Genomic DNA, 12507 nt, shown 5'->3' on the forward strand with positions numbered 1-12507 from the left:
GTGTTCAAAAAGCCTTGCTGGTTAATCTGGAAAAACAATTTAGGTTTGTAAATTAACATTTTGTTGAGAGAGGAAAGTTGGACCCTTTTTTGTGGTAGCAAGAAAAGTTTGACTTTGGGGGATTTTTCACATTTATATACACAATCAAACTTTCAATATCTTATCTTATGACATGGGAATGAAGATGTGTTAGTTCAACTAGATTTGGAAGGTTTAAGCTATAATTCCCATATATTATACAGTCCAATACAATCCTTAGGTCGACACAAGTTTCACCTTGTCTGTTGGTTACGTGGTTTTGGATATTTTGAGTAGATTCAAGTTGATTTGGATTGGATTATTTTGGGTTAAATTCCTATGCACGACTAATGGCTAGATTCCGTTGGTTCACTAGATTAAGAGTTAGTTAGATATTATATACTTAAGGGCTTAAAAGTTATGTCGATATGTTTTTATGGAAAGAGTATTTCTTTCTTTGATCAATAGGAGGGGTTATTCGATCTTGGGATCTCTTTTAATATTGAGAAAAAGAAGAAGAAAAAAAAAGTACCACTAGATTAAATGTTAGTTGGTATGAACCGAATAATTCGAACTTTCAAAAGGCATGAATAGTTTTCTTTATTTTTAATGAAGGCAAATGAAAACATGAAAAGATGCACTTATGAACATAAATTCAATAGCAACATAGAAAATATAAGGATCTGAGATCCTCAGATATAAACTTTACCTCAGTTCAAAAAGGGCTTAAACAAACATAGAAGCTATGCCCCATCTATCTTCAAATTCAAAGTGTGAACAAAAGGATTACTCCTCCAGATATAAAGCTTAATGTGCCTAATAATAAGGGTGGTGAATTTAACAACTACACCATGGATTCTATTAGTTATGCCTTCAAGCAATTAAGTCATTTACATTTTAAGTTGAATCTTCCTTTTACTCAAGAGAATCCAACGTATCTTGCACGGGGTAGACACACACACTCACACACCACTTTGTGACAATTTTTTATAAAAATTTCTTTATAGCAAAGCAATGATGTTTACTTCCCATTTGGAAAACATAAATAAAAACCTAGTGAGGCAAAGGTGACTTGGACGTCTCTAGTTTCATAAGCATTCATGAAGTTATCAAGTCAAAATTTATTATATTATTAAGGACATATTATTTTAATAAGAATCATCTATTTCACCTGATCAGTGGTTCTGATTCATAGTCGGACAACGCAATATCTCAAATTATTTGAAGAACTTTAATTGTTACTTCTGGTCATGGGATAAGACAAATGCATGATGCACATCATGGTTTAAAAAGTAACATTAATAATAGCATAAAAGATGACTTGATCTCAACGTTATTAACATTAATGTGTCATTTTGTGCCACAAGTAGCCATCCAAAAAGTAGTTGAAATTGAAACCTAAAGTTCAGCTATTCAGACTTATCTCTTCGGTTATGATTCTTTGTCTGTGGATGGCATAACCAAACTGAACAAGGCAACAATGACACTTAACTTATTCTTATATTGCTGTAATTGTCAATGATTCAACAACAGCCAAAGGAAGCAACAAAACTTACAATGATAAGAGTAGCAGAATATGGAGATTCAGAAGCCTTCCCCCGCCATTAGCAATTTACTTCCAACTTCTTATTTATTCACCTCCCTTTTATGCATACATTTCGAAAGAATTAAAATACGAAAAATTAACATATGTTACAAAACCGGCAAAAACCAGACAAATCAATCAGTAACACTCTTCAGTAGACAGGAAAGTGGAATCTGGTCTATCCCATTGCATTGCACCACCAACTGCTCATTTTTCGATCAGGCTATTAATTCTCTCAATTAGACCACAAGCACAGAAACAAAGTGTCCAGTTACCACTGATTCGGGAAGGCTTCTCTGTAATTTGCATCCTCACCCAATGTAAGCTGTCTTACAGTGGCAGCACTTGCACGAGTATTTAAAAGCCTCTGAGCTAATCTGTCTTTTGGTGTCTCTTTCTTCTGCAGCATTGAGGCAAGGGCTTTCTTTTTGTTTCTGGATGATCGGTTCTCACCATTAGTTGCCACCCAATCTTCTCCAATATCCGCAGATCTAGAAGTTGAAGCCATTGCAGCATCACGTAAAACTGCTTCATTGTGTTCTCGTATTTTTGCAAGCTTTGCACGCTTCAGTGACTTTTTATCTATTTCTCTCTTCCTTGCCAACTCTTTATCTTTTTCACGAACATTCTTCACGGCTTGTTTCGCTAACTGCTCCACTATATCTGTGCCTAAATCAGGAGTTTTCTCATCTTTTGAAGGGTTCTGATTGAGTGGCTTTCCCTCATCATCTCTGGGTATAATAGGTCCATGAAATGGGCAAGTTCTCAAATCTCTTCTCTGACAAAGTTCTCCTTTGCTTAGAGGAGCTCGGCATGGTTGAATTTCAACCTGCTGTTCTTTGTATAGAGTAGTCTGAAGATTTAATTCCGCAATCTTTTCTGCTGGAATAACTGCGTCCTGATCCACCCTGCCCCAATGACTTTCAAGCTCCAATCCCCGATGGTTAGCCAATACATCCCTCTTTGAACCCCAGTTGTCCAAATAAGAGCCCCAATTCACCTCTGGAGCTTCAGCCAAAAGCTTACTCCTCAAAGGGTCTGAATTGGTTGCTCCATCTTTACGACTGAGCCTTTTATTGCCATCTCTCTCATTAGCATGGCATTCAGGAACTCTGTCTAGTACCTCCTTGGAAGTTGATGCCACTGAATCTTCAGTTCTGTTATTGGGAATACTAGAACTCTTACTCTCAATTGATCCAATCTTGCCTTCCTCCCAAAAATCTTCTTCTTCATGATTTGTAGTGTTTGGAATAGCACAACCCGATTCTTCACACTTCTTCTTCACTGATCGAATATGATTCCGGATATCAATGAACTCCTTCAAATAAGAATCTCTGGCCCTGTTATCAGTCAGTTCAACCCTTACAAGAACAGAGATCCATTCTTGCACTGCAACCAAATGCTTCATTACCAATAGCTTGTAAAGCTCTCTCAGTGCATCAAAAACTACTTTGTTTTCACTATTCTCATGAATTTTCTCTGCTTCTTCCAACGAATGTAAGCGCAACTGCCGGAACTCATAAGAATGAAACTCTTCCATATCTTCATCATCTAAAGGACACAAAAGTTCCTCTTTAGCACGTACAATTTCTAAACACTCCCCAATCTCATCAGCTGTTGACTGTATTTCTTCCTTCATTGATGCAAAATTCTTTTTCAAAGTCTCAAACTTGTTCAATAAGATCTCTTTCGACTTCTTCTCCCTTTCCCTTCTTTCCTGCTGAAGCCGAGCCGCATTTGCCTGTAGATTTGGGAATTGATACTTAAGCGTGTTTTTAAGGTAATCAAATCCTAATCTAATCTGCCTATAATGTATCCCAAATGAAGCATTCCACTTCTCCAAAAACTCAATTGCCTTCGAACGCAGAGCAGTCGCAACATTTGTCGGACCTGGGAGTGGCGAATTGTGTCTAAATCCAACACTCAAAGTCAATAACTGATCCAAACTCTCCACAACAAGGGTTCTAAAAAGCTTTGACCTCATAAAAAGCTCATCGATTATAAGAAGTGTGAGGTACCGGACCTGCAAAATTTTTACTTTAGCAAAAACTTCTTCTCTCCCAAAAATCATCATACAGAAGCAATATAAAACCCTACAATTTTTACACACACACACATCAAACAAAAATTTCCAACAAAATTGAATACCAGAGTGATGGAGCATAACATACTATCAAAGACTATATCTTTATTTCCTTAAAATTTCAGCAAAATGAAAAGGCAAAAGAAATCTAATTTGACAACCTCTCGAATTGTGCATCGCAATTTTATAAATAAACCCTAGCCAAAATACACTACATAAATTTCAATCAGAAACGCAGAACTGAAACTAAAGATCAATTCTTTTATCGAAGAAAGAGAAATTATATAAATACAAAGGACCTGAGAGTGCTCGCGCTTCATAAGATCCATGAGAATATGGGCGGCGAGTCGGAGCTCCGAATCGGAGCGGCGTACCACCGACTTGATGGCCTTGAGGAGGCGCGGGTCCACCTCTGGTTCGGTCGAGGTCGTTGCCTTCTCTATCAAAACCCTCACCTTCCCTCCCCCCTCTTCTTCCATTTTTCAATTCAGCCACGCAGAAAAAGATAGCTTCTTTGAATTTTCAAAATTTTAGGATGATATATAGTCTGTCTTTTGGGGTATTTTCGCGCTGAGGAAGGAAGGGGTAAAATGTCAAAATCTGAAAGTTACGAGGGACGCAAAAGATAAAGGGTCTTTGCTATAAAAGGCCCCAGTAAAATGAGAGCTAAATTAATCCAATTAAATGAAAAGGAAAAAGAATATTAATAAATAAGAATATTAAGAGAAAAATTGTCATAAAATTTCTTATTAATTATTTTTTTTATTACTATAAACAAATTTATTTTGTTCTAATTTTCAACTTCAATTTCTTCTCTTTTTTCTTAGAATGTACATAATTAAAATACAATGAGAAATTTTCATAATGGGCCTCCATCACCAAACCTGCTATGAAAACCCCAACTAGGGATTATAGCCCATTCCAAATCCAAGCCCAAAAAATCAAAAACCGAAAAAACCAATCCCAATAATGTATTTCCACTTTCAATATGTTTTCCACGTGACGGTGCGACTAACACTGAAAAATTGATCAAGCGGACATGGATTTGATTAGTATCAAGTGATCAGTTAATCAAAATAGTGAACTCTCTCCTTGCATCCAAGTTCGGGTCCTACTCGAAGATAGTTTAGTACCCAAAATTAAATAATTTATGCATGAGATTACTTGGTTGACTCGGCAAAAGATGGGATCATACACTCGTTGATCTTTTGACCCAAAAAATAAAATTACTCTTTGATCTGTGGCACATGGACGACGAATGGCCACATGTGTTGGGGACAGGATATTTAGGATGTAGGTTCCTCTCTTGTTCTTCCACGTGTCTAATTTAATAAATAATATCTGAAAACCAATACAATATAAAGGATTATTCATTTTTCTTCTAGATCTTCATGAATTCTCATTTGGTCCGAAATAATACAAAACCCTTGTCCGAAATCTCCCAACATTGTCCGCGGACCATGATGTGGTATTGAAGCAGAAGCAAGCCATGTGCATGCGTATGTTCTAACTTAGTCATCTCTTCCTAGATCAAATTATCTGGTTAGATGGAACTTTAGTGCTGCAATTAGAATGACAATGGAAAAGTTAAGATGAACAATGGTGAATGGTTCTACAAATGAACACTTTGATGCACACGTTCGGTAATGTTATTGGTACATGTTAACAATATTGAGTACAACTACTTAAGATTTCTGTGAGTGGACGTTTTGTCTTCTGTAGATGGTAATTTTGTCAGTATTAATTGAGAATTCAATCAACTAATGACTACTTAAGATTTTTGTGAGTGGTTTTTACAAATGAATACTTTCTCATACGTTGTTACTAATTTTGCCAGTATCAATCGAGAATTTAACTAAGTATGAACTATTTAAGATTATTGTAAGTGAATTTATAAATGAAAACTTTTCTAGTCGAGGTTTAATGAATCTACATACATCTACAAACTACAATTGTCATATCACTAGCTCGAGAGAATCTTACATGCCCTAGATTTATGCGACAATTGTTCGTAAAACACACATCATGTGATGTGTGTACTTTATGAGTTTTTGTAAGAACAATTGTCCAATCAGTACATACGTTTTTCCCCACTAGCTGAACCCATTACCCATGTCCAAATTATGCAACTAGGAGAGGAAACCATTTACTCGAACAATTTTCACCAACAACATTACTGCATCATTTGGTAGGGTCAATATCTAATTTTTGAAAGCGATGAGAGAACCCATGTTGCAGTGTTGTGCATTCATAATTGTAATTTCATCAAGGATATTGCTGTACTTGTCTTGTGTCCACACACACCTTTAACTTTAATGTTTTGTTTTGCAGCTAGACCCCATTAAAGGGGGGAGAGAAATAGAGGGAGAAGAGAATTGGCAATTGCCATGCTCTTTCCTATCCAAACCTACCGCCACTAACTTTTTTGACAAATTTTTCTTTCCATCCACGCTGTGTGTTATTATTGATTGAAATTTCCAAATGAAAGCTCACTTATCATCTCTCTCGCGCACACACACACCAAACCAATGAAAGTGAGAGAAGAGAAATATCGTCACAAAGAGACAAGCCGATTGTACGTGATCGTATAGTGAGGTAACCGACGAGATTGAGAAAATGACATCGTGTTTTGTCTAAAAGTAGAAGGTCCATGTGCTTAATTTGACTTTACACCTCGAGCCTCTATTCTTTTAGATCATGAGATGATGAGGGCCTCTTTTCTTATTCACTACTCATTTTCTTCACATTATCAATCAAAACACCCCCTAATTCCAAAAGTATCTTCCTCAATACAACGCTTCTAAGTTCTATTACATGATCAATGTAAATCTCTGATCGATTTCTGATCGTTAATTAAATATACATCAAATGAGGTTTCACGCACACACAATTGACCGTAACACAACTCTGAAACCTCAATTGATTGACCGTAACACAACTCTGAAACCTCAATTGACCGTAACACAACTCTTTCACAGTAAGGGTAGTGTAGGTAGTAATTTCATATGAGAATGCAAATAAAACTGTCATTACGAGTCAAAGATGGTGTGTTTATTAGAAAGAAGAAAAAAAGGAACATGATTTGTTTAATCTCAGCCATTACGAAGATTCAAAATCAGCTTGGTTAAATAATAATTGTTCAAGTGGATAATACAATACAAGAAACAACACGTGAAGCTTGTAAATTAAGCAGTAAAAACAACACAAACATCTCAAAATCCTATTCTTTCATTCATCATCAGATCATGATCCTAATGCAAGGAAGGAAGGTTTGCTCTTCCCGCTTTGATTTTATAAATAAAATAAAATAAAGCAAAAATTAAATTGGGAAAGGAAAGGAGGGCTTTTTCTGTTTCTCATTACGCCACTACCAAAATTACTCAAGCGCAGCCACGTGGGGCGAACCCGACCCGAGAGCTTGCCAGGTCATACACTACCCGGAACCCCTGCTGCTGGATGTTACCGATTATGGACAACCCGCCCATCGTACCAGCGAACGCAAAGCAGAAGCTCCCGCTACTGTCCACGGGGATCAAGTAGTTCGTGGCCGGCAGCGAAACGTCAGCGTTTCGGAAATGCAGCACCACGGTCGGGACTTTCACCTCGCTTCTACCCGACAAGTCGAAACACGTGTCGAACAGAGAGAACTCGGGCGCCCGCTTCAGACCCCTCGTCCCGGCCCGGAAAGCGTCACGGAGAGAATTGTAAGCGGCTCGGGTCAGGCGCGTCACGGACGTACCCGAATCCAGAATGACACCTCCGTTTCCAGCCGCGTCGAGCTTGAAAAGCGACGCCGTGATTCCCCGGACACGTGCCCCGCCGACACTGATACCGATTAGCTCGACGTAGTAAAACGTGTCCAGTTTCGGGTTCGCGAGGAGCGGAGTGAACCGGGCGGTCCGAGAAACGGCCGAGTCACCGAAGACGACGGAGGACGGTTTGGACGAAGCGGACCGGTCCACTAGACAGTAGGAGAATTTCTTGTTGAACCGGAACCCGGTCTGGGTGGGAAATGATAACTTACCCCGGCCGAGCCCCAGAAGCCCCGCCGCACCGACGAACAAGCCCTCGTTGTCGTGACCGCATCCGAGCGCCACGCGTCCCACTTTGGTGCCTCGAAATGTCAGCGTTTCGGTGGAGAAATCACCGAAAGTGAACGAACCGTCGCCGTAGGAGACTTGGTATTGGCAGGTCTTCCTGGATTTGCAACCCGGGGAGTCGAGCTTCCGGCAGAGGGGGGACCCACAGGGGATGGTGGAGAAGGTTCCCGATTTCCTCGGGTCGAAGACCGGGTCGGTCTGGGAATAGCAGCGCTTGCAGGGAGCGCATTGGAGCCAAACGACGTCGCTTCCGGTGTCGAGCACCATGTAGACGTACTTGGGAGGCGTGCCGACGCCGAGGCGCGTGAAGTACTCGCCACTGCCCTGCGCGAGTCCCGAGACGATGGAGCTGCTGAAACCCGTGACGGGTACGCGACCGCCTCTGGCTGTTCTATTCGGCGACGCGACGGCTGCGGCGATGGAGGTTAGGGTTTTGACTCGGACGGCGTCGCGCTGAAGGCGGAGGTTGAAGAGTTGGGAGGGGGTCTTGTTGAAGGACAAGGCGTCCATGTGGTGCAACTGTACGGACAGAGTGTTCGGGTCCGTGCTGGTTGTCGGGTCAGGTTGTACGGTCTCGGACACGGATTCGGGCCATGAGAGGGTGGGTGGGTTGGGTAGGGGGTTGAGGAGGAGGGTCTGGTGCTCGAGGGCGGTGGAGAGAGACAGGAAAATGGCGGTGAGGGAAAAGAAGAGAAGGCCAAGTTTTGCTTTACCTTCCATTTTGGATCGCAGAGTTTAGAGAGAGAGAGAGAGGAAATGGAGTTTAGGGATGGGGAGAGAGGAGAGTATAAATAATTGGAGTGAGAGTGAGAGTGAGTGTGTGAATTCTGAAAAAGGCAGTTCTGCAGAGGCTGAAGTTAATCAGTGTTTTGGTTGGGGGTAAAGATGTCAGATTGTCAGGTTTATTGTGTTTATCTATGAACGAAGAAAATTTTAAAAAAAATTAGTTAATAAATTTTTCACCAATTAAACCTAAACTAATTTGTTTAGAACTTAAATATGATTTGTGGAATTAGATGGAAGTTTATCCTTCAACTAATTTTATTTATGACATGTAAGTGAAAGGACAAAAGTGTCCCTGGGGTTTAAGTGGGGGGCAAACAAATATCCCGAGTTCATTTGCTTGGGCTGGTGAAAGTTGGGTTTGTATTAAGTATTGTTAATGAATGCTTTATTTATATCAACAAAGATTAATTGGTGAGTTTGAGCTGGCCAGGACCACTTTGAGACTCGTAATGGAATGATTTTTCTATTTGATTAAGAAAAGGCGTTTCTATTCTCATATTTGTTTTTATCATGCTATCATTTTTCATTGGAGTCATGTTGTATATAATAGGACATTATGATAAAAGCAGAATTTTTTCATCATTTTACTTTAAGTACATTGAAATCGAACTCGAGTGTAAGAGGGTGAATATAGCATCTTAGTCAACTAATTTAACGCCCGCATATGCCCATTCTACCTTGTTAGTCCTAACTTGTTTTCATTACTCGATCTAAGATGGAAGATGGTGTTTATTCATCGAATTATACCGGCTGTGGTAATCAATATCACGGGTGTGTACAGTAAAAAAGAAAGAAAATTGCATGGTGGACTTGCCGATTGCCGTGACCAAATTCCCACAATCTCGGCAGGATTTAATGTGGGTTGGTCATGAGATGACCCATGAATCCTGATGCATCATTTAATCATATCTAACCATTCAGATCATTATACCTTAGGGTTTGACTTTGGAAAATGAAAACATGAAATTCCCATGCAGCCATTGCCATTGATTGTGCTTTGGGGGGGTCAAGCCAGAAAAAAAGGAAGGCATAATATTATATAAGAGTCTCAAGAAATTCATGCCTCCTCCATGCTTGTTTGTCACAGAGCTTCTCGGTGTTTCCCCGTGACTCTCTATCCCTTCTTTGATTTTATTTTCAAATTAATATGCACATATAAATATAAAAAAAGCCTAATGAAGTACAGAATCTAAGTACCAGATTTGTCTTGCAAAGTTTCGAACTAGAGCTTCACATGGTGGTTTTCAACAATAGGCCAATATGAGTAAAATATTTATTTTCGAGATTTCAAAACAAAATATAGAAAATGGATCTACATTGTTACACACTGTTTAAGGTATTCTCACACACACTGTGAAGGTTTTATGGGAGTTCGAACTTGAGACTAATGGTCTACAAGTCAAGGTCTTTTTCCACTAGGTTAGACCGCGTCGACGAAAATTGATCTACAATTTAGTTGCATAGTTTGGTTCTCGGTTGTGAAATGGAATGAAAATGATGAAAAATATATTTGGTTTTATGCAGATATGTAAGAGTCAGGATTAAGAATTTGAAATAAATTATAACCAGTGAACATTGTCACTTTAAAAAAAATGAAAGAGAAAAGGGTTTCTGGTAAGGATGGTTAGGCTGAAGAGTTAAAGAGTAGGGCCATGGCCCTGCGCCAATATGAGCAACCTTATAATTGAAGCCTACTTGAATAACCGCGTGGGGAAAGCACTAAAGCTAAAAAGAGCAAGAAAAAAAGAGGAACCAGCAACTGGAAAGAGCATAAAAGCGAGGCAGAGACTCAATAAAGCATTGCAGGCTTAAAATTTAGGCAACAAAAGACAGATCTGCATACCCAACAAGATAACCTTTTCCAAACACCCAAGTTAAATTCAATGATACTGCAGCTAGTGATCTTCTTCCTTTTTTCTCTGAGCAAAAGAAAAAAAGTTGAGAAATTCACATTAGCTTTGTCAAAGGTCATATCCAATTCATATTCCATTTCATCCAAAATGGAGAACTTCCATTACAATGTGGCATCTTTCACTAAAGCATTAACCTGCAGATAGTGACATCTTGCACTTACTCCTTCCTGGACCAGTCCCCACTCTTCCCACCAGTTTTACTCTTGAGTCGTATATCAGTGATCTGTATAGACTTTGAGGCAGCTTTGCACATATCATAGACTGTTAGGCCAGCAACACTCACTGCTGTCATTGCTTCCATCTCAACCCCAGTTTTCCCTGTTGAACTGGCTTCTGCCTCAATATCCACACTGAAATCCTTGGGATTTAGTGTCAGATCGACACGAACATGGGTCAGTGGTATGTTGTGGCATAGTGGGATGAGACTACTTGTGTGCTTTGCTCCACTTATTCCAGCAAGTTTTGCTACACTGAGGACATCACCCTTGGCCATCTGGTTAGCTAAGACCAAATCAAACACCTGCTTTCCAAGAATTACCTTGCCACTAGAAATGGCAGTTCTCTTACTGCTTTCTTTGGGAGAAACATCCACCATTTGGGCTTCCCCTTTATTGCCAATGTGGGTTAGGCCAAGTTCACTTTCGACTTTTTCTTGAGGTGCTAACTGGGGTTCTTGAGGCATAAAATCATTACTCGGAGAACTGGCAGGCCCATTTGCTGGAGGTTCACCAAACACGGATTCCATTTCCTGAAACCAGGATTATAGTTACATGCCTTAATGAATTTTCTTCAAAAGAGAAAACTTTTCACATTAGATACTGAGCAATTATAAACAACTACGAAATATTTCTTGAGATAAACGCTAAAGCTCGAATCTGATAACAGAAGATAACTTCAAACACTGGAATTATCTGTTTGAACGCAATAATGTATGAGACAGGTCTCCTTTCTTTTTTTTCCAAGAGGCTCAAGTCCTTTTTCTGCATTATTCTTTTGAATTTAAGTAACCAATTACTCTGAAGCAAATAAGCAGTGGTGCATTTCTATCCTCATTGTCTGCTATAGTGCATCATATTAGTTGAATCTAATAGCAAAGCAAACAAAGGCAGGCAACTGATTTCCTAACCCAGTATTCAATTGTTTTCAAATCATTCAAAACAGCTGGAAATAAGAACCAACAGACTCTGTACATATGCAGCATAAACAATATTTTACCTTATTAAGCTCAGCAATAGTTCTTGCAAGATCATGGCTGCTATTACTGCTAAGAAACCTTCTCGAGCGAGAAGATGCTACTGCAAGTCTCCGAAGAAACATGGCCGGCAGAATCTAGATTGGGAATTTCAGCTGCAAGTATCGGAAAAATATCCAACTCTATTTGGCTTCTCAAAAAAGTAGAAAGATAAAAACCATACTGACATTAACTGCCTAACAATTTTGGAAGGAAATAAATTGCTTTTGGAAGCAACATTTGCTACAAATATGAATGATTGAGTAAATGAGATACATAAATGATAAAACCCAGTTCTTAGTCAGGCAATTTAACAAACACTTTGAGGTCATCATCTAAAAAAAACATGAAACCTCCAATTTCAGAGGGGAAAATTTATTTTAAGAATTCCGTATTCATTACAAGAGAGAAGCAGTATGAGGAAATTATAGAGAGCTCGAAGCCATGCAAAGATTGGGTAAAGTACGTACCTTAGTGAAAGCAGCTATTGGCGAAGAGCATGTACCTTCTGCGTTTGCGCTGCATTTTTCAGACAGGAGGGCTTTGCGCAGAGGAGAGGCCCAATAGGAACTAAAAGTGGGCCAAAATAGAAGTGAAAGATATATAGATTATAGCAAACGTATTTTCGAAAAAATACTTCCATTTTCGTATAAGTCTAAAAAATACGAAAAATTACGCATTCTTTTTTAAAGCAAACGTATTTTTCACATATTATATGCATATTGAAGTATTTTTCACGAATAATAAACATTTTTCTTGATTATTTTTACAATAATACACATATTTTTCAC

The 12507-nt window shown here is 39.1% G+C and overlaps 3 protein-coding genes across 3 annotated transcripts; all 3 read right to left on the minus strand.

The window, feature by feature from the left end:
- Positions 1-1499: 1499 nt before the first annotated feature.
- On the minus strand, positions 1500-4234 carry LOC110757607 (ENTH/VHS protein). The gene is made up of 2 exons (XM_021959275.2): positions 3986-4234; positions 1500-3626 (listed from the first exon to the last, which is right to left on the minus strand). Exons 1-2 carry the CDS (start codon positions 4163-4165, stop codon positions 1875-1877), a joined length of 1932 nt encoding a protein of 643 aa, XP_021814967.1. The 5' UTR covers positions 4166-4234; the 3' UTR covers positions 1500-1874.
- A 2662-nt stretch (positions 4235-6896) lies between these two features.
- LOC110757608 (aspartyl protease family protein 2-like) lies at positions 6897-8601 on the minus strand. The gene has a single exon (XM_021959276.2). The coding sequence runs from the start codon at positions 8504-8506 to the stop codon at positions 7067-7069; it is 1440 nt and encodes a 479-aa protein (XP_021814968.2). The 5' UTR covers positions 8507-8601; the 3' UTR covers positions 6897-7066.
- Positions 8602-10497: 1896 nt separating this feature from the next.
- On the minus strand, positions 10498-12343 carry CNX3 (cofactor of nitrate reductase and xanthine dehydrogenase 3). Its single transcript, XM_021959277.2, has 3 exons — positions 12187-12343; positions 11701-11832; positions 10498-11233 (listed from the first exon to the last, which is right to left on the minus strand). Exons 2-3 carry the CDS (start codon positions 11800-11802, stop codon positions 10643-10645), a joined length of 693 nt encoding a protein of 230 aa, XP_021814969.1. The 5' UTR covers positions 11803-11832; positions 12187-12343; the 3' UTR covers positions 10498-10642.
- Between the last annotated feature and the right edge of the window lie 164 nt (positions 12344-12507).

Source organism: Prunus avium, chromosome 2, assembly GCF_965620075.1.
Source record: "Prunus avium chromosome 2, drPruAviu1.hap1.1, whole genome shotgun sequence".
Lineage (NCBI taxonomy): Eukaryota > Viridiplantae > Streptophyta > Magnoliopsida > Rosales > Rosaceae > Prunus > Prunus avium.